Source organism: Rhincodon typus, chromosome 4 (assembly GCF_021869965.1).
Source record: "Rhincodon typus isolate 14 chromosome 4, sRhiTyp1.1, whole genome shotgun sequence".
Classification (NCBI taxonomy): domain Eukaryota; kingdom Metazoa; phylum Chordata; class Chondrichthyes; order Orectolobiformes; family Rhincodontidae; genus Rhincodon; species Rhincodon typus.
Window position 1 is genome coordinate 88,518,911 of NC_063335.1, and position 26,709 is coordinate 88,545,619.

At 42.0% G+C, this 26,709-nt stretch overlaps 1 protein-coding gene across 1 annotated transcript in view; it reads left to right on the forward strand.

The window, feature by feature from the left end:
- Window positions 1-26,709, forward strand: part of LOC109938966 (chondroitin sulfate proteoglycan 5) — a 99,562-nt gene that overhangs the window by 69,866 nt on the left and 2,987 nt on the right. Inside the window, exon 4 of the mRNA XM_048596157.1 lies at window positions 15,144-15,219. Coding sequence (XP_048452114.1) covers window positions 15,144-15,219 — 76 coding nt within the window. The remainder of the gene's footprint in view (window positions 1-15,143; window positions 15,220-26,709) is intronic.

Genomic DNA, 26,709 nt, shown 5'->3' on the forward strand with positions numbered 1-26,709 from the left:
AGTTATTTCAGTGGAGATGACAGAAAAGCACATTCCTGAAGAAATTCATTCACAACAGTTGTCTCTGAGTTGGGGTAAGTCTTTCTGGCACCATGCTGTTATTTGGGAAGCTTGACTTGTTTGATCGCGCAGTTGAAGATTGGGCCCAGTATGTGAAAAGAATGTGTTTTTTTTCCAAGCAAATGACATTGAGGCAGATGAAAAGCAATAACTAATTCTCCTGACAGCTTGTGGACTCATAGCTCTTGTGGTTATTCAGAGCCTAACTCTCCCTAAGATACCAGATACTAAAACCATTTTTTTGATTAGAAAGGGCTGCCTGAGAGAGATCCTAGTTAAATACCCAGAAGCTTTTCAGGAAGGTCTAGGGACTATCAAAGGAGCCAAGGCGAGCTTGCACATTGTCCATGATTCTGCAAGGCCCACCCAGTACCATTTGTCTTACGGGAAGAATTAGAGACAGAAATCGGAAGCTGGAAAGCAAAGGAATTATCAAACCAGTCCAGTTTGTGGAATCGGTACTACTGATTGTGAAGTTCGATGGGTCGGTTTGTCTTTGTGGGAATTTTAAACAAACGGTAAAACGATTTTTGCAGCTGGATAAATACCCAATCCTCTGCATAGACGGTTTATACACAAAGCTGGCGGGATTGGCGGGGTTGAGGGGGAGAGTGGGGGGGAACTGCCCTTCATGAAGCTGTACATGAGCAATTGCGTTCTTGCAATTGCAGTTAAATGAGGATTGCCAGAAGTATGCTACAGTTGATACTCATAAGGGTTCGTACCAAGATATGAGACTGCTATTTAAGGTAATCATCAGCTTGTGCAATGTTTCAGCAGATGATAGAGAACATTTTACAAGGTCTACGGTAGGTCGCCATTTACCTTGATGGTATGCTAATAACAGGGAAGACCAATAAGTTCTTAGAGAACTTGGAGACAGTCCTTAGATGTTTTTCCCAGGTGAGGTACATATTTGAAGTGAAAAATGTGTGCTCCAGGCAAACCAAGTATCCTACTTAAGCTACTGAGTCAACAAATCTGGGTTACACCCGTTGGAAGATAATGTGAGAGTGATCAAAGTTCATCCAGCTCCCATGTCTGTACCAGAGATTAATTCTTTCCTTAAATTGATGAATTATTACGGAAAGTTCATGCATAACCTGGCCTCCATCCTGGCACCTTTCCATCAACTCTTAAACGAGTCAGTCTTGGAAATAGCCGAGTAGCCAAGACATAACCTTCATGGAAGTGAAGGAACAGCCATCATCCTCTAAGGTTTGACACACTATGATCCCAAGCGAGATCTAGTCCTGACATGCGATGCCCTATACAGCATCAGGGTAGTATTAGTTCATTGGTGGCCCAATGGAGAGGAGTGCCCAATACCATAGGCATCTAGGACTTTGGCTAATGCAGAACGTAAATGCGCCCAGATAGAGAAGGCAGGTTTGACGGTCATATTTGGAGTCAGGAAGTACCACCTTTACTGATGTAACTTTATAATAATAACAGGCCACAAATTCCTGCTAGGCCGATCTAAAAAGGACAAGGCAATGCCACCCTAGCTTCAGGCCAGTGGAGTTGGGGGGCTCTACTACTAAGTGCATATAGTTACACGTTGGAACATCATCTGGGGGGGCTAAGTAGCAACTGTGGATGGACTGAGCTACCTACTGCTGGCAGATACAACGCCGGTGATACCACCACTGGAAGAGTCCATGATGGATTTAAATTTTCTGGACACACTTCCAGTCACAGCTGACAATATCAGAGTTTGGATGCAGCATGATCCGGTCCTGGCAAAACTGAAGCTGTTGGTGGTTATGGGGGATACAAAGAGCTGTCACAACATGAAATGAAACCTTTCTTGACCCGGAGAGATCAGAACACAGGAGAGGGTGGCATATTATTATGGGGAGCAAGATTGTCCTGAGCAAAGGTCACTGCCAGATCCTGGCTGAACTCCACCAGGGTCATCCAGGGGTTTAAAAAATGAAGATATTGGCGAGAAGTTATGTCTGGTTGTCAAGATTAGATGCTGACTTGGCTGCATTGGTGAGACAGTGCCCAGAGTGTCAATAAGGATAAATGTTGTGACCAGCAGCTTCCCTACATTTGTGAGAATGGCTGGGTAAATCCCGGACTTGGTTACATTTTGACTATGCCGGTCCTTTCATGAGCTCAGTGTTCTTAGTCATTGTAGACACCCACTCAAAATGGTTGGGTGTGCATAGAGTTCATTCATCAAACATGGGAATGATGATAGAAAAACTGTGCATGTTTTATAATACATGGACTGCTGAAAGTGTTGGTCACAGATAATGGGTCATCATTTACCAGCAGGGAATTTGAGTATTTCCTAAAGTCAAATGGTATTCGTCAAAAAAGGACAGCTCCATACTATCCATCTTCCAATGGTCTGGCAGAAAGAGCTGTCCAAACTTTGAAGGCAGGCTTAAAGAAGCAGCCTAAAGCTGCATTAGATACCAAACTATCCTGGTTCCTATTTGATTATAGGAGCACCCCTTATGCAACTACAGGGATAGGTCCAGCAGACTTGCTAATAGGGAGAACACTCTACAATAGGTTAAATCTGACCTTCCTTGTGTGGGAGTGGGGGGCGCAGGGGGAGGCGGTGTCAGGAACATCAGACACAAGACTCCAGTAAGCAAGAGAGACAGTTTACTTCAGGGGACAACATCTGGTGTAGCAACTATGGGATTGGCCCTGCATGGGTAAAAGGCATGGTTGACGTGAGGTCAGGTCCAGTGATATATGAAATTTGAGCAGATGCGATGGTCCTAAACAAGCACATGGACCATATGAAAGCTGCAAACTCGTAAATGGTGTGGGAGCAAAATATTCCTCAACTGCCTTTCCAACTGTTCTGGAGCCCATGGGTTCCCCCTCTCCATCAAGTGCTGAAGATACCTCAGAATCTGACATGGCAGATGTTGCTTCCTCAATGCCTCTTCACCCTGAAGAAGAGAATGAATTTCTTCTGAGATGCTCTGTGCGCAGGAGGCAAGCTACTGTGCATTAAACGCTGAATGCATCAAAGGCAGAGTTGGAGGAACTTCACCTGGTGCTCAAATGCCCCAGGAGGAGTCAGAGGGGGAAGGATGTAGTGATTGCAGCAAAGTCAGCCAGGTGGACAATATAGAATATGAGTTCACTGATTAATCTGGTCCAATCAGGGGGCTTTGGCTAACAGATATAAACAGGAGCGTCAGCTATTCTATTCACTCTGAGAACTAATTCTAAGGAATCTGGATCAGTGTTAATGATTTTTCACATGTAAGGAAAGGGGCCCTTAGTGACAGGATACCGACCTCTGTGGAGTTAATTCAGGAAGAACGTAAATCCTGCGGCTAATGGCATCAAGGGATATGGGAGGAAGGTGGGATTATGTAATTGAGCTTGATGATCAATCATGATCATATTGACTGGTGGAGCAGGCTTGAAGGGTTGAATGGCCCACTCCTGCTCCTATCTTCTGTGTTTCTATATGGTGTATGTAAGTGGAGAGAAGGTAAATGCAAAACATCACTTTCAATTACATACATCTCAGTATGAGTAGGCCTAAGGGACACTAGTAAAAGGCAAAATATTGCTGGGAAATCCTTCACCGCACGGACAGCGATGAACACTTGCAGTTGACTCCCAGAAATCTTGGACTGAGCTAAGAAACAACTGAATGTTACAATAGTAGAGGATAAGGGTGTGCAAGGAAAGGAGAAATGACTTAATGACTCAATCAAAACTGGCAAAATAATTTTAGTTTACAACCACCAGACCCTCATGGCACAGTACAGTGAATTCTATGATTCATCAAGTTGACCTTTCCTACAGTGTCATTCTGAAGTATAAAGATTATGACTGCATGCAGCTCTCCACACTTTGTCTTATCAATAAGCAATGTGACACTTTGGCTTTCTGATGAAATAGAGTCAGAGAAGAGTTTCACAGAATCTTTGAATTAGCTGCAGGTTTTTCTTTCCAATATCTTAGGAAGGTTGTGAGAAGAGTATGGGTCTGAATGGGAGGACAGCCTTAAATGGTCTTAATGGTCTGACAATCTCAATGGATCTGAGGTCCTTAATGTGTCTGATGGTCTTGTTCTTCCTCACATGAGAAGTACAGAGGCTATGACCATATCTTAATACACAAGAGGATCTATGTTCAAATTTCACCATGGTAGCTTGCATGATTTAACTCAATGAATTGCACTGGCATCAATAGGAAAGCTAATTGTGAAAGCAGTTGAGTATACAAACACAATTAATCCATTTTTCTTCACATGAGATTGGTTTCTGTCTACACATGACTTCTCCCTCACAGTGTTTGATAGACTCTTAGTGGCTGAATAATTGCTGCTATTGCTTCAGTGAAAAATGTCTTATGTGTTGACCTCCTGGTTGTCCAGTGACTCCTCAGATACTGAAGCAACCCATGTTCAAATGCAACAAGATCTGGACAACATCCAAGCTGGGGCTGACATGTGGCAAGTAACATTCACCTCACATAAATGCCAGATAATGACCATCCCCAATAACAAACAATCTAACCACCACCCCTTGACGTTCAATAATGTTACCATCACTAAATTCCCCCACTATCAACATTGTTGTGGTTACCATTAATGAGAAATTCAACTGGACTTGTCACATAAACATAGTGGCTACAAGAGCAGATCAAAGGCTAGGAATACAGCAGCAAGTAACCTACCTAGTAATTTCCATAAACCTGTCCACCACCTACAAGGCACAAGTCAGGAGTGTGATGGAATACTTCCCACTTGCCTGGATGGGTGCAGCTGTAACAATATTCAACAAATTTGACACCATTCAGAACAAAGCAGCCCACTTGATTGGCACCACATCCATAAGGATCCACTGCCAACGTTCAGGACACACTGCTGCTATTATCTACAAGATGCACTGCAGAAATTCTCTAAGGATCCTGAGACAGTGCCTTCCAAACCCACAACTACTTCTTTCAAGAAGGACATGGGCAGCAGATAAATGGGGACCACTACTTGCAAGTTCCCCTCCAAGTGACTCCTTCTCTCTCTGCTACTGACCCCTTTATTCCATGAGCTAGAATTTTTCTATCAAGAATGTTCATTGATCATCGAATCCTTACAGTGTGGAAACAGGCCATTCGGCCCAACAAACCCACGCTGCCCCTCCAAAGAGCATCCCACCCTGACTCATTCCCTTACCCCAGCATTTCCCCATGTCTAATCCACATATCCCTGGACACTACGGGCAATTTAGCATGGCCAATCCGCCTACTCTGCACAGCACCCGGTGGAAACACAGGGAGAATGTGCAAACTCCACACAGACAGTCGCCCGAGGGTGGAATTGAACCCGGGGCCCTGGCTCTGTGAGCCACCATGCCATCCATAAGTTATGTGGTACAGTATCAAATGTCTTCTGAATGTCCGTGTACAGCATTCCGTACACATCAACAGCATTGCACTCGTGTATCCTCTCCGGTACCTCTTCAAAAAACTTCTAGAAAGTCAGTTACACATGATTTCCTCTTTAGAAACATTTACTGGCTGTTTCTAATCAACCCGTCTGTTTCTATGTAACCATACTGTTTTCATTAACGTAATGCAACTCCTGAATACTGTGGAAGTGGGGAGATATACTAACGTTGCTTCTGTATTCAAAAGTGATACACCAAGGGGGCACTTTATTGTAAGCATCTCAAAGGCCTCTCCATATAACAAATTACTTTGGGTGTAGTGGCATTTATGCATGGGAGTCATAGTATGAGCAATATGCCACAGACTGAAATAAGAATGACTGAGGTTGTTTAGATCGAGGAAACAGTGTTAGCTGAAGCCTGGAAAAACTCCTTTATTTTTGTTTTAGAAAGTGCTATGTAGAGCTGCTTTTAGATCTTAACTGGAGGGTTTGAATTCCCACTCTTTTACCTGCCAGATGTTTATATTAAATGAGACATTGAGTGTCATGCAGAGACAAAGATTATAAAGTTTTACCCACTTATTTGCTCCCATTAATAGAAAATTGTGATTGTCTGAGATAACAATTCATTTGCAGATGCACAGATTCAAGGATGAAAAGACTTCCTGATCGGGGAGTGGCTGCTATAATCTCCCCACTGAGAATGTGAAGTGCTTTTACAAAGCATTTTTGTCATCAGTGCACCTCCCCCACACACTGAATCAGTGACAGAGAAATTTGAGGAAGAAACCCCTGTCTCCATGTATTTGAAGCTCTGAAATAACTTGAAAACAATCTTGCCCTGTTCCAATTTCTCATTTGTTTGTAACTCTCAAAGAACAGGTCTAGCTCTTGACTTTGTATATTGGTAATATAGGTGATGGCAAGTCGATATTTATTTTATATCGTTTCAATTTCTACTTTCATTATAACTTCACTGAACCATTTATTCTTCAGTGATCATGTGGGGATACAGCTTTGAGGGTGTAATCTGTCCTTCCACACCTAGGGAGAAGTGTAATGCCCCTTGAGTTTGGTAGTGCTGCGACATATAATCAGGTGGAAAGCTGGCTTAAGTAATAACTTTTCTACCAAATCTGTTGTGTCAAATGTCTTTTGAAGATCTGTGTACACCACATCAACAGCATTACACTCATCTATCCCCTCCAGTACCACTTGCCTGGATGGGTGCAGCTCTAGCCACACTCAACAAGCTTAATACCACTCAGAACAAAGCAGCCCACATGACTGGCACCACATCCACAAACACCCACTGCTTTTACTGCCAACACTCGAGACATACTGCTACTCTATACAAGAAGCACTGCAGAAATTCTCCAAAGATCCTTAGACAGCACCTTCCAAACCCACAAATCTCACTATCATTCTGATTCGATCTGTGATTGGAAGACCCATGGACCAGATGGCCCTGCTGCTAATTCCTACCCTTAAATGTGCAATTAATGTCCACCCAAGGACCAGACCCACCATCACTGATATTAACCAAGTGGCAGGGACAGGAAGCTCAGTGTAATGAGAAGGTACCAAACAAATCTGTCTGTGTTTGCTTGTAGGCTCCCTGGGCGGCACTAACGCACTACCTGACTGACGGGCCTGGAATCCAGCTGAGAGATACTCTAGTCCTTGCAGGTGACTGCACCCTCTGCTCCAAGTGACCCACTCCCACCCCCACCCGTGCCATAGTCACTCACCTGTATTGTTGGGTCCAGTGGCAGCCCCAGGCCTGGGGTGTTCTCTGCAGCAGCCTCCTTGATGAGGCTAAGATAAAGCCGCTGGGTTCTGACTGGCAGCTCCCAGTGGGCAGGACCTGCATTCCTGGCGCTCTATTGTAGTGAAGGTTTATGCTGTCCAGTGAAATTCTGAATGGCATTTAATGGGATTCGCTAAAAGAGACAGGCAACACCCCTCTGTCAGCAGTAAATACCACCTCTAGTTCCAAATGTTCCTCATTTTTCTGCGGCCAAGGCAGTAGGCTCAGGAGATTAATCTTTAATTCTGGAAAACTCCAGTACAGTTTGGAACAATTGGTAACCCTACATCATGAGCAAAAGTCCTATTTGAGTTTCTCCTGCCCAGTTCCAGAGGATCGAGGCTGAGGGACTGGCTGATAGACTGGATGAACTCTGCATCCCTACCTTCAACATCTGGCTGATGTATTGGTCATTCCTTGACAGTGCTTAAGGTCAGGATATCATGTCATTCCGTCCATTAAGTTCTTTAAAGACTGTAGGTGAACAGTGCATCTGCAAAGAAATCTGATATAACAAGGTGTAGAGCTGGATGAACACAGCAGGCCAAGCAGCTTCAGAGGTCTTTTCAAGCTTTTTAGCTTGATGTTTGCATTCAGCATCAGCAATGTGATAGAGGCTCTGCTCCTATGATGCTGCTTGGCCTGCTGTGTTCATCCAGCCCTGCGCCTTGTTGTCTTGCATCCTATAAATGTTGTTTCAGTCACGCCTGTTTATCTTGAATAGTTGTTCTTACTTACAAACATCTATTATGCAGTGTTACAGAGTAGCTATCAAGTATTTTTATATCTTCCACTGATACAGGGTTAGCTCAGGAAGGAAGTTCCTGATGATTACGGAATCCAGAACCAGGTGTCACAGTCTAAGGATATGGAGTAGGCCATTTAAGACTGAGAAGTGGAGAAATTTCTTCACGGAGAGAGTGGTGAGCCTGTGGAATGCTCTGTGACAGAAAGGATTGAGGCTGAATTGTGAATGTTTTCAAGAAGAAGATATCTATGGTTCATAGGGCTAAGGGATCAAAGGGTATGGGGAGAAACGGGGAACAAGGTATTGTGGTGGATAATCAGCCATGGTCATAATGAATGGCAAAGCAGGCTTGAAGGGTTGAATGGCCTATTCTAGTTCCTATTTCTCTATGTTCTGTGTTTCTACCACTTTCCCAGTTGTCAATGTACAAGAGATGTAGAGGCTTCCTCTGTATCTATCCCATGTTGAATGTTTGTTAGGAAAGTGTCGAGGAAAATTTACTCTGTGCTTAGAAAAATACATTTTAAATTATACAAATTACTGGGTGAGCCAGAATGGCTGCAAATTTTCCACTTCCCAGTGCTGTGGAAATGAAAGGTGATGTAAGAAAGAACTGAAATTTTTTTCAGTCACAGGTCACTTCAAAATTGAGAAGTGTGGTCTTATTAATGCCCTGTTTAACAGAACCACTAAATAAGAGGAACAAACTGCTCGCAGTGCTGGGGAAAGTATGCTGCAAGCTGCAATGCACCTTAGACCTCACTGAGGGACAGCAAAAGGCAGGCTTGAGAGATACTGAAGGTTTTGAAGACACAGTTTAAGCTCTGTAACAAGAAATAATCACAGTAATTACAGCAAAATGTTCGAGGCCAGAAGGCTGATTGTAAATATTACAGAGGACACCACACAAAAGAAAGGGAAGCATGTCTAATGTAGAGAAGGCAGTGTTCTAACTAAATTGAGTGGAATGAGTTTGCACACAAGTGTTTGGCTGGAAAGAAGGAAAGTAAACCCTGAAGAAGGGTCTAGGCCCGAAACGTCAGCCTTCCTGCTCCTCTGATGCTGCTTGGCCTGTTGTGTTCATCCAGCTCTATACCTTGTTATCCATGTAAACCCATAAATTTGTTTCCTGCAGAAATTTCAGCCAACATATCTTATGAATCATTCTACACAGCCACAAAAGGTTGGCATCAAGTCCAAAGATGATAAATAGTTGTGCCTGTTAGAATGATGACTATAGAAGCAGAGCATCAAACAAACATGGTGTCAGATGGATACCTGTATGCTTCATGCAACATCATGAGCTTCGCAAACTTGTGCAAAGTAACTCAAAGTGATGACCCAAAAATGGAACTCCTAACGGTAAGGATAAGGTTATATGATGGAACAATACACATCTGCTAGTTTGTAGACGTGGAGACACAGTGGAAGAAACCATCACAGACCTTGTTTTGAACCTAATCCAATGGCTAGAGAGAGCTCACCAGATGACCCTGAAGTTGAACAAGATAAAGATGCATTTGAAAATGTGTAAAGTCAAGTACATATGTCATGTACTGAAAGCAAAAGGTCTTCACCCAGATCTTGATAATGTGGTAGCTACAGCACAATGCAGTGATCAGTAGATGTGGCAGCAGTGCAATGAACTATCTAAGTTCTGCCTAATCAGAGTGTGAACCTCCAGACAAGCTCATAGTTAAGGATATGCAGTGGTATTGGGGCACTGAACAGGAAGTAGCTTTCATTCAAATCAACAACTAGTAATGACAATACCAGTGCCTAGGTAATATGATGTCAATGATGAAGTCACCTTGCAATGTGTTGCCAGCACAATGGAACAAGGCAAGTAGACATACAAAGCAGACACAATGATAAGAGCAGCCTACTTGCGAAGAAAGTTGAGAATGCTAAGACAGAATGTAAAATATTCCAGATTCAGGGAAATACCACAGGTTAACGTGCTCTGGAAGCCATTAATCCAGCGAAGACATTGAGTCTGAAAAACAGGCACCTTGCTTGAATCAAACAAACTATTCAGGAAGATGTAACACATCAAGTGCAGGATGTAATGATGAAAGAATGGACTGAATCCATCAAGGAAATCCTTTTTGGCCACAAGAATGTAATGGGCATACATGAACAGACGAAGTGAAAGCCCACGTGATACAAAATAGAATCATTATCCCTCAGGAGAAGAGACCAGTTATTTTGTGAGTGTCTGATAAGTGAAGGTTTATTCCTGAGAGTCAAAATAGAATAGCAACTAGTGGTAAGGTTAATAAAATATACTAAAACATAAGTAAGTATGTATTTAAATAATATCGTTATGTATTTAGTTAGAATGCTTCAAGGATGGCAGGAAGTTGATATCTCACTGCTGCAGCACATGGGAGCTCCTGGATGTTTGTGTGATCCAGGGCAAGCACTTCTGTGGTAAGTATTTGAAGTTCAAGCAGTTTCAGGTCAGGGTTTATGAGCTGGAGGCTGAGCTACAGATATTGTGACACATCAGAGAAAGAGATGTTACCTGGATTCATTGTATCAGGATGCAGCCACACCTCTTAAAATGGAGTCTTCTGATTTGGTCAGTGTTCATGGACAGGAGAATGTGATTGCAAGTAAGGCAGGTAAAGGGATCCAGAGAGCAAGACCTTCAGGATTTGGAATTATCATTTGGCTTGAAGTCCTTCCAGACGGTCTGGATGAGAGTGAGGGTTGCAGTTGGATGAACTAACTGACCATAGCATCACAGTATGAGAAGCCATTCAAGTGGGGAGACCAAAAAGAAATGAAATGAAAGTGGGAGATAGTATAATGAGAGGGCTTGATACAGTTTTCTGCAGTGAGTCCCGATAGCTGTGTTGTATTCCTGGTCCCAGAGTCTGGGGCATCGATTCAAGAGGAACTTGTAGTAGGGGAGGATTCAGTCCTTATTGCCCATGTGGGTACTAATGACATGGGCAGGACAAAGAAAGCTAGGCACCAAATCCAAAAGAAGCAGAACCTTAAAGGTCATAACTTCTGGATTATTACCTTAGCCATGTACAAATTGGCACTTAACAAATTAGATAAGAGGAATAAATATATGGATCAAAGCCTGGTGCAGGAGAAGTGGATTCCAGTGCATGAGTCTCTGGCACAAGTACTGGGGAAAGTGGGATCTTCGCTGGAATTGTGCTGAGGTAGGTGTTTTTGCAAACTGCATAACTGGGCAATTGTCAGGATTTTAAACTAAATAACAGGGCAAGGGATCAAGTTTGGAAGTTGTGGTAAGTCAAAGAGTAGAAACAAGGCAAAAGAGAAAGATATTACGATAACAAATTAAACAGATTGTGACAGGAAAATGAACAGATTGAAGATATGATTGATAAATTTACTAATGACACAAAGACAGATTTTAAAGTAAGTTCTGAAGAGGACATAAAGATACAAAACAAACAGATAGGTTTCATGAGTGGGCAAAGTTTTGGCAAATGGATTATAATGTGGAAAAATGTGAAATTGTCCATTTTTTAATTCACTCATGGAATGTGGGTGTCACTAGCTAGGCCAGCATTTATTGCCTATGCCTAGTTGCCCTTGAGAAAGTGGTGGTGAGCTGCCTTTTTGAACAACTGCAGTTCATGCTCTGCAGGTAGATCCATAATGCCTTTAGAGAGGAAGTTCCAGAATTTTGATCCAGTGACACTGAAGAAACAGCAATATATTTCCAAGGTGAGCAAATTGAAGGGGAATTTGCAGATGGTGATGCTCCCATGTATTGCTGCCTTTGTCCTGCTAGATAGAAGTGGTTAGAGGATTGGAAAATGCAATCTAAGGAACATTGGTGAATTATTGCTGCATATCATGTATATGGTCAACACTGCAGCTATTGAGCATTGACGATGGAGAATGTGGATGTTTGTGGATGTAGTGCCAATCAAATGGGCTGTTTTGTCCTGGATGGTATCAAGCTTCTTGAGTGTTGTTGGAGTTGCATTCATCCAGGCAAGTGGGGAGTATTCCAACACACTCCTGACTTGTGCCTTGTAGATGATGGACAGACTTTGCAGAGTCAGGAGGTGAGCTAGTCTCTGACCTGCTGTTGTAGCCATTGTATTTATATAGCTAGTCCAGTTCAATTTCTGGTCAAAGATAACCCTTAGCGCTTTGATATGGATTCAATTTCTGGTCAATGCCATTGCATATCAAGAGGTGATGGGTAGATTGTTTCTTATTAGAGATGATCATTACCTGACATTTGCATGTTGCTACTGTTACTTGCCATTTTTCAGCCCAAGCATGGATATTGACCAGGTTTTTCTTCATTTAACATAGACTGCTTCAGTGTCTACAGAGTCGTGAATGGCATTGAGCGTTGTGCAATCATCAGCAAACATCCTACTTCTGATGTTTTGATGGAGAGAATGTCTTTGAATCAGCTGAAGATGTTGGGCCTAAGTCACTCCCCTGAGGAACTCCTGCAGAGATGTCCTGGACCCAAGTAGACTGACCTCCAACAACCATAACCTTGTGGCAAATAGGACTCCAACAAGTGGAGAGTTTTCCCCTGATTCCCATTGATTCCAGTTTTGCTAGGGCTCCTTGAATACAGCCTTGATATCAAGGACTGCCACTCTCACCCCACTTCTGGAATTCAGCTCTTTTGTCAATGTTTGAACCAAAGCTGTAATGAGGTCAGGAGCTGAGTGGCCCTGGCAGAACCCAAACTGGGCGTCACTGAGCAGGTTGTTGCTGAGCAGGTGCTGCTTGATAGCACTGTTGGTGACACCTTCCATCACTTTACTGATGATTGAGCGAAGACTGATGGAGTAGTAATTGACTGGGTTTGATTTGTCCTGCTGCTTGTGTACAGGACATACTTAGGTAATTTTCCACACTGTTGGGTAGATGCCAGTGTTTTAATGGTACTGGAGCAACTTGGCTAGAGGAGCAGCAAGCTCCGGAGAACAAATCTCCAGGACTATTACCAAAATGTTGTCAGGGCCCGTGGCCTTTGCAGTATCCAGTGGCACCATTCATTTTTTGATAAATCATGGGATGAATTGAACTGGCTGAATACTGGCATCTGTGATGCTAGGGGAATCTCTGGAGGAGGCTGAAATGCATCATCCACTTGGCACTTCTGACTGAAGATTGTTTGGAATGCTCTAGCCCTATCGCTTATGCTGGGCTCCCCTATCAATGAGATTGGGGATATTTGTGGAACCTCCTCCTCTAGTGAGTTATTTAATTGTCCATCATGATTCCCAATTGGACATGCTAGGACTGCAGACATTAGATCTGATCCGTTGGTTGTGGAATTGTTTAGCTCTGTCTCTCATTTACTGCTTATGCCATTTAGCTTGCAAGTAGTCCTGTTCAATAGCTTCACCAGGTCGACACCTAGTTTTTTCGGTAGCCTGGTGCTGCTCCTGCACCCTCCGTTGAACCAGGACTAATCCTCTGGTTGGCTGGTAGCGGTTGAGTGAGGGATATACCAGGCCATGAGGTTGCAGAAATGTATTGGAGTGTGATTATGATGATGCTGATGGCCAACAGTGCATCATAGATGCCTATTCTTGAGTTGCTAGATCTGTTCAAAGTCTGTCCCATTTAGTAAGGTAATTGTGCCACACAGCACGATGTAGGGTATTCTCATTGTGCAGGAAGGACTTTGTCTACAAGAACTGTACAGTGGTTACTGTTACCAAAATTGTCAGTGGCAACTGCATCTGCAGCAGGCAGATTGGTGAGGAGAAGGGTGAGTATGTTTTTCCCTCTTATTTGTTCTGTCACTACCTGCTGCAGACCCACTGTAACAGCTGTGTCCTTCAATCATTAGTGGTACTGCTGAGCCCCTCCCGGTAGACATTGAAGTCCCCCAATCCCCCCATCCTGCCCACTCACAGTGCTTCCTTCAAGTTAAGTTCAACATGGAAGAGCACTGATTCATCTGCTGAGGGAGGATATTACATGGTAATCAGCAGGAAGTCTTCTTGCCCTTTGTTTGACCTGATGTCATGAAACTTCATGGCATCCAGCGCTAAAGTTGAGAATACCCAGAGTAGCTCCTCCTGACTCTATACTATTGTGCCACCATGTCTACTGAATCTGGCCTGTTGGTGGGGCAGGATAGACCAGGTTTTGTAATGTCTGCAACAACGCCTCTCAAGTGTCATTTTGTGAGTCTATGTCAGGATTTTCCTTAACTAGCCTGACACAGTTCTCCTGATTTTGGGAGCCCACAGATGTTAGTAAGGAGCACTTTGCAGCTGTTCTTTCTGGTGCCCTTGTCTGTCTGGTTTAAATTGTTTTCTGAGGCTTTTTAGCTGTTGAGTGACTTGCTGGGCCATTTCAGAAGGCAGTTAAGGCTGACTTATAATGCTATGGTCTGGAGTCATACTTAGGCTAGATTTCCTTCCCTAAGTGATATTAGTTTTCTGGTTTTGTCAATGATCATTTCATGGCCATCATTACAGTTTTAATTTCAGAGATTTCTTTTAGATGTTGAATTCAGGGTTCATGGGGGGTTTGAAACCTGGGTATCTGAATTACTAGTCTAGCGATAACACCATTATGTCATTGCCTCCCCATTTTGGCTGGATGAATTTTTCAAAGCCTATTATTTAAATGGTGAGAGTTTAAGAGGGCAGTTAAGAGTCGACCACATTGCTGTGGCTTTGGAGTTACATGTTGATCAGAGAAGGCATGGTAAACTGGATGGGCTTTTGCAACAATCAGCAATGGTCACTGTTACATAGCTGGTTGTGTTTTTATTGAATTCAAAATTCATATCTGTCATGGTGAGATTCAAACCCAAGGTCCCAGAACATTAACCTGATAGTTGGGGGTTTCGGACTACTAGCTTAGTGACTTCACTATTACTCCATCCCTTTGGTGGGTGTGTCCCTTGTAACCTGCATTAAATTCTACTCGTCTCTCTCTGATGAACCGAAGATTAAAAACTCATTTTATGAACAATGGTTTTAATGAAAGACAAAAGAAATTTCTCACAGTGGCAACACTATGTGAATTGTAATTGTGTACTGAGGAGTCAGAAAAATCAACATAATTCACAGGTGAAATGTTATATTTGTCCTTTGCAGTAATTTGTATGAATGTAATACATTAAAAGAAACATTCTCCCTTGTTTTTTTCAGCAAATACAGGCCTCAGCTGGAACAGCACAATGATAATTTCTCTCTCTCCACCATTGCTGAGGGCTCCCAAGCAAATGTAAGAAAGTTATGCATCATTTCATCTCATGTTTTACCCCATGATCATGCATTGGTTTTCTATGATATCATTATATGTCAGTTAATCATTTTGTGTATATATTTTCTAAATATCTCTCATCCCACAGTGAAAAGCAAAGTCTACCTGCCATTTAGGGCAGTTCTGATCTTACAATAGAAAAATGGCTCTCTCCAATCCCCTTCGGAAATTTAAGGATTTTGAAAAAAAAAAACTGGTTAAAGTTAGGGGAAACTTTCTGTGCTGAACAGTAATCGAATTCTAGGATAAGTGATCATGGGCGGTGGAAATAGATCCAAGGTGGTGTATTCAAGGAAGGCGTTTTCAGAGGTTGCTCTTCTCGTCTGACTTTACTTCAGTGACAGAGTGGTGAAAATGCAGAATCTGCTGACTCGTGGAGCTTTATTTTTCTTCTTGGGATGTATGTATACTAGCCAGGAATTGCTCAACCATTTGAGAATCAATCATTTTTATGTGTGACTTATTTAACATTTTGCTGGACTGAGTAGCAAAAGCTAGTTTCCTTCCCTGCAGGGCAAGAGTGAAACTCATTGGATTTTTATGAAAATCTTACTGAACTAGGTCGTTCGGCCCATCAGGACTGCACCAGCTCTTGGTGGAACTATCCAATAATTCCCATTATCTGCACTTTACTCATAATCCAAAAGTGGCTCCTTTTCAAAGATATATTCAAATCTCCTTTGCAAGTTACAACTGAATCTGCTTCCTCCACCTTTGGTAAGATTGGTTGTGCAATGGAGCAGATCTTGAAGAATGTCCTATTTTGAACATTTAATTGCATGTCAAGGCTCTTTCAGGCCACTGGCATAAATTTCTTGTCACAAACATAAGTATGCTGCCAAAGAACTCTGCACATGGTCTCCTACTTTATCCTACTTTGTACCATTTCTATCCTCAGCTGGCTGCAGGTTGATCCATTTTAGGAAATCACTGCTCCAGGGATATAGAAAGTGTACCTGTGCAGTACCAAGGGGATAAAAGTTGGTTCATTTACTACCAAATTTTGACCCAATAAAACTATTGTAGAACAGGAAATTGTAGGTCGACCAGTATTTAAAAATTTGTTCATGGGATGTGTGTAACACTGGGTAACATTTTTTGTCCATCCTAATAGCCCTTGAGAAGATGATGGTGAGCTGTCTTCCTGACCTGCTGCAGTCTAATTGCAGTAGGTAGACCCACAATGATGTTGGGAAGGGAGTGCTGAGAAACATCCACTGTGATTCACAATTAATCATTGATGCTTAATTTATTAAGTAACCTATTAATGCCTTAACTATACTGGATTATGGTACCTAGTTGTTCTCAGGCAGTCTCTTTGGATGATTTGCTTCTGCTCCAGTTCACTGGATTTTGAGATGGCTGATAAGTCTAATGCACAATCTGTAGTCTCTGCCAAATATGAAGCAGGTGGTGCTTGTTGGGCAGATAAAGAGTTTGGTAGTTGTGCACTCTACCAATAATGCCTCGACTTTGCCTCTGCAAGCTCCTGACCTCATTTACCCTCTCCATTTTAGCTGGCCTGAACTTCCATGAGTCTGCAGGGATATTTGATCTCTTCAGGGATGCTTTGAGAGCATGCCAAAAGTGATTCCGCTGTTCTCCTGGGAGTCTCCTGCAGCAATCAAGTTCCAAGTTGAGCGGTTACTTCAGGAGTCTTGTATCACACATGTGAACAACATGTCCCACTCAGCTTTGAGTGTTATAGCACTTTGATGCTGACCAGGTTGCCTTGGTAGAAGATGCTACTGTTGAACTGCCTTTCTTGACACTAGATCTTGTGAAGGCACTGCTGGCAGCACTGCTTTGAAGTGCTACTGTAGCTTGTTCTGAAGTACATAGCAGCACAGTATGCCCTGTTAAACCATCAGCTCAATCTAGCAGTGATGCTAAAGATCTAACAGCCCTAGTCAGGAGTTCAAATCTTGTCATAAAAGTTATTGAATTGAATACATCTTATAATTTTTGGGCTTACGCCAATAAAAAAGAGACTGAAAAGTTCTATATTATAGTAAAAATCCAATGGTTGAATCTATTCTTCTCAGCCGGGAACTTGCATCACTTACTTACATGTGATTCCAATTCTACAAGTTGTGTTGATTTTTAATGTCCTCAGGGTCATGAGTAGTGAAAAATAAATGTTGTCTTGCCAGTGTTACACTCATGCTGAGGATAATTTATGAATGTACCATCTGGTTTGATAATGAATTATAGAGTCAAAAATGTCTTAGATACAAATGCCTGATCTATATTAAATGAATGAATCCCTACTTGGGTAATGGGGTCATGTTGAAATTTGTTCATTACCCAGAGAAGGGAACATATTTTTTCCAAGTTACTTGCTTATGATCTGTGACCATAACCATCCTTCCCACCTAAAAGCACAATTGTTTCTGTTGTTTGAGAATTAAATCAAATTTGACTCCCTCCATGATTGAATGGTCTGTCACCACTCAAAAGCTTAATGGTGAATTAAGACACAGGGCAGCCCAGGAAGAATCAGAGAGTTAAGAAAAAAAGGAAAAAAATCCTAGTCAGCTAAAATACATGTTTCTGAATTTAATGAACAAATGTCATCTTTTACTGGAGTGTAGAAGGTGCCATGTGTACAATGTGTATCTGTGTAGAATGTACACAGAATGTACCATCTTGGCTCAAACAGGTGAAATCACTTAATGTGCTGACGTTTCCTGCTCCTCTGATGCTGCTTGGCCTGCTGTGTTCATCCAGTTCTGCACCTTGTTATCTCAGATTCTTCAGCATCTGCAGTTCCTACTATCTCTGAAATGACTTAATGTGTTTGTCCTTCTCTATCGCAAGAGAATACTCATCGAATGCTAAATATTTCTAAACTTGCAGTAAATTCAAAATAAGTAAAGTAAATACAAATAAGGTGAAAAGGGGCATTGCCTTTCACTTTTCTTGAGGAATAGATAGTAACTTGTGCTTGCTCAAAAGACTGAAGTTCAAGGAACAGATTGGCTGATGCTAAAGTCCAGAAATATCTAAGCTTGTTCTTCCACCGTGTACAAAAACAATGCAATAGCTCCTTTCTCATTCATTCCTTTTGTTTAAAATCACAATGTACTAAAACACTTCCCATGGAAAAGAGACCCTTTCCATCCAGGCCAATTGTTCTGGGAGAGGCAGGTGGTGTACTGATATTGTCACTGGACGGGGTCTATATGAAACCTCAATTAAATTAAGATCTGGAATTTAAAAACATCCTATCTAATGGTGGTAATGTAACCACTGTTGATTGTTGTAAAACTCATCTTATTCACTAATGTTTTTGCCATCTTACCTGGTCTGGTCTATAAATGACTCCAGACCCACAGCAATGCAGTTGACTCTTCACTGCCCTCTGAGCAATGAGAGATGGGCAATAAATTCTGGACTAGCCCATGATATCCATTTCTCATGAATGAGTAAAATAAATAATTCCTAAGGAACAAATCTGAATCACTTCATTCCCATTGCTTAGAAATCCAATAGGACTAAACCCTCACATCAAATTTATTTATATATAACTCTAATGGAGCAAGCCCTGCTATAATAACCCCCATTGCTTGGATACACAATGGACCAAACCTCATCCTACCTACTCACATTATCTAGATTCCAAATGGAACAAACTCTGCCCCATTTGCATTTGTCTCCATTTCAAATGGTACACCCTCCATCCCAAAGCCATCCATTGAATGAAATTGTATTGAATAACCTCTTCCAATTTAGTTTCATTACATGAAATTCCAATGTGTAGACTACATCCCATTGAGTTTTGATGTATGACCTTCCCTTTCCCACCTTACAGAATGTAAAGTCCCTTCTAAAGTGAAAGATGCACTTATCACAGCTTGATCATATTGCTTTCAGCTAAGGCAACCCAACTGAGTAGTGGTATCACAGAGACATCACATTCCGATGTGACTGTCCCACTTTATCTTCATGTCAGAGTTTCAATCCTGAATTGTAAAGATTGGGAATCTGTTGGGGATAGGATTCTTATGTTTATTCTTGCTGGTTTTTTTGTCTGATTATCCTGCAGCTTTTAAAATGTAGAACTTCATTCTGAAAAGGAATTTTCTACATGTGGCAACATTTGAAGTGAAGGGAGAGAGGATCTTGGTGAAATTGCAATCACTAGCGAGTGGTACTGAGCAAATTAATGGATATGCAGGCTGACAAGTCTTCAGGTCCTGGTAGACTTCAACTCATGGTCTTATCAAAGGTGACTAGTGAGGAAGTAGCTGCATTAGTGTCAATTCTGCAAAATACACCTGATTCTGGAATGAGCCCATCAGGTTGGAAAGTAGCAGAAGGGAGGCAGAAAACAAAAAACTATAAACCAGTTAGTTTGATAGCTATCATAAGATAGTTATAAAGCCATACAACATGGAAACAGACCCTTCAGCCTAACTCATCCACGCCGTCCAGACAAACCAATCTGATCTAGTCCTATTTGCCAGCATTTGGCCCATATCCCTCTAAACACATGCTATTCATATATCCAACCAGATGTCTTTTAAATGTTGAAGTTTTACCAACCTCCACCACTTCCTCTAGTAGCACATTACATACACACACCACCCACAGCACAAAAAAAAATTACTACTCTTTTGTGGGATGCGGACGTCGCTGGCTGGCCAGCATTTTCTTGCCCATCCCTAATTGCCTTTGTGAAGGTGGTGGTGAGCTGCCTTCTTGAACCGCTGTAGTCCTCCTGCTGTGGGTTGACCCACAATGCCATTAGCAATGAAATTCCAGGATTGTGACCCAGCGACAGTGAAGGAACGGCAATATATTTCCAAGACAGGATGGTGAGTGACTTGGAGGGGAACTTGGAAGTGTTGGTGTTCCCATATATCTGCTGCCCTTGTCCTTCTAGGTGGAAGGGGTCGTGGGTTTGGAAGGTGCTGTCTGAGGATCTTTGGTGAATTTCTGCAGTGCATCTTGTAGATAGTACACACTGCTGCTACTGAGCGTCCATTGTGGTGGCAGTGGATGCTTGTGGATGTCGTGTCATTCAAGCGGGCTGCTTTATCCTGGATGGTGTCAAGCTTCTTGAGTGTTGTTGGAGCTGCACCCATCCAGGTAAGTGGGGAGTATTCCATCACACTCCTGACTTGTACCTTGTAGATGGTGGACAGGCTTTGGGGAGTTAGGAGGTGAGTTACTTGCCGTAGTATTCGTAGTCGTTGGAATTGACCATTAAAGGGGTTAAAGCTAGGCATTTAGAAAGTACCAAGATAATCAGGAAGATTCAGTATGGTTTTCAGCCCAATTTAGTGAATTTCTTTGATGGAGTAACATGCACTATGAATAGTGGAGCCTGTAGATGTACTGTACTTAGATGTCCAGAAGGCATTTATCAAATTGCCATGTGAAATGTTATTGAACAAAATAGAAATTCATAGTGCAGGGGTAACATATTAGCATGGATAGAAGATTGGCTGGCTGGCAGAAAATAGAGAATAAGAATAAATGAGTCTTTTTTTTCTGAAAGACGGAATATGATAAGTGAAGTCATGCAGGGAGTATGGGGCCTCAACTTTTAAAATCTTTATCAATTACATATCTGAAGGGATCAAAGGCATGGTAGATAAATTTGCAGATGCCATAAAAATAGATAGGAAAGTATGTGGTGAAGATTGCAGATGGATATAGATTGGTTGAGTGAGTGGGCAAAATCTGACAAATAATATATAATATGGAAAACATAAAGTTATTCAGTTTTACAGGTTTGAATGAAAAAGCAGACTATTACTTAATTGGAGAATGACTGCAGAGGATCAAGGTGTTCTGGTGCATATCACCGAAGGTCAGTTTGCAAGTACACTAAGTAATTAAGAAGAGAATGGAATGCTATCCTTAATTACAAGAGGAACTGAACATAAAAGTGAGGATGTTATGGTTCTGTTACACAGGGCATGAGTAAGACCACATCTTTAATATTTTGTTTGGTTTTGATTTCCTTCTTTAAGGAAGGATGTAAATGCATTAGAGGCGATTCAAAGGAGGTTAAGTAGATTTATGCCTGGAGTGAGAAGGTCAGCTTCAGAGGAGGAATATTTATCAGACCAGCATTGTTTCCACTGGAATTTAGAAGAATGAGGTGTGACTTGATTTGAACATTATTAGATTCTGAACTGTTCTGACAAGTTCACATGGAAATGATGTTTCCTCTTGTGGGAGTGTTCAGACCTAGGGTCTGAGCGGGGGAGGATGGGGGGGCAGGGTCATTGAATAATTTTAAGCAAATGGTCAATAGATCCTTGTTACACTGTGGAAGCAAACATCAAGGCTAGATATGAAGGTGAAATTTGATCTACAGCCCTCAGTGGTAAAGAATTCCATAGTAAATTCTATAGTAAACCCTCCAAGAGAATAAATTCCTCCTGATCGCTGTCTTAAATTTGTTACCCCTTTAAAATGATGCTGGCTGAACCTAAACAATTCTACAGTTGGGAAAAACCTCTCCTCATCTACCTTGTTAAGCCTCCTAAGAATCTTGTACACTTCAATAAGATCTCCTCTCATTCTTTTAAATTCCAATGAGTACAAGACCGGTCTACTCAATCTCTCCTCAATCCCTCTGAACCCAGTATCAGCCAAGTGAACCTTCTCTTGACTGCCTCCAATGCCAGTATATTTTTCCTTGTATAGAGTGATGAAAACCATTCACAATATTCCAGTTGCAGCATTGTATAGTTCTAGCAAGACTTTCCAATTTTTGTACTCCATTCCCTTTGAAATAAAGGTCAACATTCCATTTGCACTCCTATCACCTGTTGATCTTAGATACTCACTTTTTGTGATTTTTGCACAAGGACATGTATATGTCCCAAATTTCTCCGTGTTGCAGCTTTCTGCAATCATCCTCATTTAAGTAATGCTCAGCTCCTCTATTCTTCCTGCCAAAGTGCATTACCGCATGTTTTCACACATTATATTCCACCTGCTAAGTTTTTGCATACTCACGTAACCAGTCTGTACCAAGAAAAACTGAAAGAACTGCAGATGTTGTAAGTCAGATACAAAACCAGAAATTGCCAGAAAAGCTCAGCAGGTCTGGCAACATCTGTGGAGAGAAATCAGAGTTAACATTTCAGGTTGAGTGACCATTCCTCAAAACTGATGGTAGCTAGGAAAATGTCACTTTATATGCAGAAGATAGGGTGGGGGGAGGGAATGAGGAGTAAACAATATGTGGGACAGACTAAGGAGTAGATAATGATCTGGCTGGGAGGGTGAATAGCTGTTAATGGGGACTGTTAGTGGCTAACAACAGGTTGTGAAACATAGCAGATTCTGTGATAACAAGGCCTGGTGTGTGGAGGTTGGGATAAGGAAATGGGAGAGCTCAAGTCCTGATGTTATTGAACTTGATGTTGAGTTCAGAAGGCTGCAGGGTCCCCAAGTGGTAAATGACGTGCTGTTCTTCCAGCTTGTGCTGAGCTTTGCTGGAGCACTGCATTAAAACCTGAGACAGAGATGTTGGCCAAGGAACAGGGTGGTGTGTTGAGGTGGCAGGCAACTGGAAGCTCAGGATCTTTTTTTGCAGTAACCAGGCCTTGTTATGAGGAAGGGTCACCGGACCTGAAACGTTAACTGATTTTTTCTTCACAGGTGCTGCCAGACCTGCTGAGCTTTTCCAGCAACTTCTGTTTTTGTTCCTGATCTACAGCATCCGTAGTTCTTTCGGTTTTTACTTGTTATCACATAGTTTGCAATTATACACAACCCATTGTTAGCCACTAGCAGTCCCGATTAATGGCTAATCATCCTCCTAGTCAGATTGTTATCCACTCCTTTGTGTGTCCAACTGTTCTTTTCTCTGTTTGGGCTCTATCCCACATATTGATTACTCCTTACCCCCTCCCTTCTCCCTAACTTCTGCATATAAACACACATTTTCCTAGCTGCTGCCAGTTCCGAGGAAGGGTCACGCAACCTGAAATTCCGATTTCTCTCCACAGATGCTGCCATACCCACGGAGCTTTTCCAGCAGTTTCAGTTTTGATTTCCGTCTAAATCAATGTTCCCTCTAAGCTGCACGACTCTAAATTTCTATCCATGGCAATCGGTGTCGGCACACTATTTTTGACATTGACTTCCAATTCCAAAAGACTCTACTGTACGTCGGCTACAGAGGCCTATGCAGTCAGCAAGAAAGTTCATAGAATCCCTACAGTGTGGAAACAGGCTATTCGGCCCAACATGTCCACACCGCCCCTCTGAAGAGCATGCCACCCAGACCCATTCCCCTAATTTCCCTGTAACCCAGCATTTCCCATGTCTGATCCACCTAATTTACACTATGCCCTGGACACTATGGTCAATTTAATATGGCCAATCCACCTAACCTGCACATCTTTGGACTGTGGGTGGAAACTGTAGCATCCAAACGAAACCCATGCAGACACAGGGAGAATGTGCAAACTCCACACAGACAGTCGCCCGAGGGTAAAATTGAACCCGGGTGCTGTGAGGCAGCAGAGCTAACCACTGAGCCACCAGACACTGGACTATTTCCCTCTATAGACTCTTTATGTCATCCTCACTACTTGCTTTCCTGCATTTTTTTTGTCATTCATAAAATTGGTTATAGTAAATTCACTTTCCTCATCGAAGTTATTATATAAAGGCAGTCCCTGGGTTGCAAACAGGTTCCACACGCAAGTTGATTTGTACACGAATCAGAGATAGTAGGAACTGCAGATGCTGGAGAATCCGAGACAACAAGGTGCAGGGCTGGATGAACACAGCAGGCCAAGCAGCATCATAGGAGCAGAGAGGCTAGTCTTTCTGGCACCATGCTGTTATTTGGGAAGCTTGACTTGTTTGATTCCGCAGTTGAAGATTGGGCCCAGTATGTGAAAAGAATGTGCAGGGCTGGATGAACACAGCAGGCCAAGCAGCATCATAGGAGCAGAGAGGCTAAGGATGCCTAGCCTGAAGAAGTTACCCTCCTCCCTCCGGACAAGCCTCTCTGCTCCTATGATGCTGCTTGGCCTGCTGTGTTCATCCAGCCCTGCACCTTGTTGTCTTGATTTGTACACAAGTTGGAACACAGTGCAGGACAGTATAAAGCCATTTGTAAGTACAAGAAATGTTCATATGTTGGGTCTTTAAAATTATATTCCTGTATGCAATTGCATTCCCACGTACGAGCGTTCGTAAGTCAGACATTCGGAAATTGGGGGCTCCTGTACGTTGTAAATAATTGTGGCCCAGCACTGATCTCTTTGGCACTCTGCTAGTTACAAGTTGCTATTCTGAAAATGCTCCTCTTATCCTAACTCTCTACCTTCTATTAGTTACTCAAAATCCTCTATCGATGCTAATAAACTAACCTCAACACCATAGGCAATGCTTCCCGCTTTGTTGTGGTTTTTCAGCAGAGGGAGAAGTTCTTGTTTCTGCCTCCCCCCCACCCCCTCCAAAACTCATCTCTACCATTGACCATGCACTAACCTGGTGCAATCAGATGCCCAGTAGATTTGTCGGTCAATGTCTTCTGAATGAGGAGTGGAGCTTCCACCTTCAACCAATTAACTCTTTCTACAGGATGTGGTAATATCATGGTAATGTCACAAGACTGGTAATCCACAGGCACAAGCCAATGCACTGGGGACATAGCAGCTGGTGGGATTTACATACAATTCATACACCTGGAATTGAATTCTAGTCTAACATAGATCAAACCCATTATTTATTTTTACTGTTAAAAACCCATCTGTTTCTCTAATTCCCTTTAGGGAAGGAAATCTGTCACCCTTTGCTGGTCTACATGTGACTCCAGACCTGCATTGATATAGTTGACTCTTTTTTTAACAACATGATTGACTTTTAACTGGTCTCTCAAACAGCTTGGAAAGTCACTCAGTTGTACCAAATTGTGAAAAGGCGCAAAACCAGGTGGGCCATTTGGTATTAATTCCTGCACTGCAAATGACAATAGCAAACCCATCTCAGACTGACCCTGTAAACTCCTCTTCACTAATACCTGTGATCCTGTGGAGATGATTTTAAGTGAAATGGCACACTGATGCTTTTGAAATAATTTACATCGTTGAATCATGTACTTGGAAATTATGTTACCATTAGAAATTCTGTGATGATGAAAAGTTAGGTATGCTTTTACGGAGAGTTTAAAGGAAAACTAATAGTCGAGTTGTGAGACCAGAGAGTGTGAGAGTAAAATTGCAGGGAGCATATAAGTTATAATGAAACTTTCTATAGGTTTATGTAAAGAAAAAGATTAGTAACTACAAATATGGATCCCTTACAGTCAGAAATAGGAGAATTTATACTGGTGAACAACGAGATAGCAGATCAATTATATACATACTTTAGTTATGTGTTCACAAAGAAAGACACAATTAACATTCAAAAGAATTGGGGCAACTCAGTTTAAATAGGAAGGAGGAAGAGATATCAATGTAATACAATTGGTATAAGTCAGGAAATGCTACTTGAGAACCTAACAGGATTTAAGGCATATATATCCCCAAGACTTGATAACCTTCATGGCCCTAGATATGGAAGAGGTCTAATCCAAAATTCCAGAGACTCTAGAACAGTTCCTACAAATTGAAGGGTAGCTAATGTAACCCAATTATTTAAGAAGGAAGGCACAGAGAAAACAATGAATTACGGACCAGTTATCTTGACATTGGTATTGCTAGAGTCCATTGTAAAAGCTGTGATAGCAGAGCATTTGGAAGATGGTGACAGGATCAGACAAAGTCAATTTAGATTTATGTAGATGAAGTCATGTTTGACAAATTTGCTAGAATGTTTTGTGGATATAATTAATAGAGTGGGTAAGGGGGAGCCATGGATGTTGCTTAATTAAATTTTCAGTAAACTTTCGATAAAGTCCTGTGCAAGAGATTAGCGTGTAAAACTAAAACACATGGGATTGGAGGTCATTCGTTACGCACTAGTTGGCAGACAGGAAATAAAAAACAGGAATAAACAGATCTTTTTCCAAGTGGCAGGCAGTAGCTAGTGAGGTTCTGCAGGGAGCAGTGCTTAGACCCCAGTTGTTCACAATTGTGGTGCAGTTTGATTAGAAAAATAGGTCAACATGAAAAAAAAATAATATCAGTGGCTTAGATGAGGAAAGTATGTTTCAGTCTCCAGTCAACTATATCAATGAAGATGACACAAAGCTGGCGAGAGATTATGCTGTCAGGACGATGCTGACAAGCTTCAGTGTGATTTGGACAAGTTGAGCAAAAGAGCAAATACAAGATAGATGCAGTATAATGGGGGTAAATGTGAAGCTACCCTCTTTGGTAGCAAAAGCAGGCAGACAGATTACAATCTGAATGTGTATAGATTGGGTGTGGTAATGTTCAACAAAACTTGGTATCCTTGCAAACCGAGACAACAAGGTGCAGAGCTGGATGAACACAGCAGGCCAAGCAGCATCATAGGAGC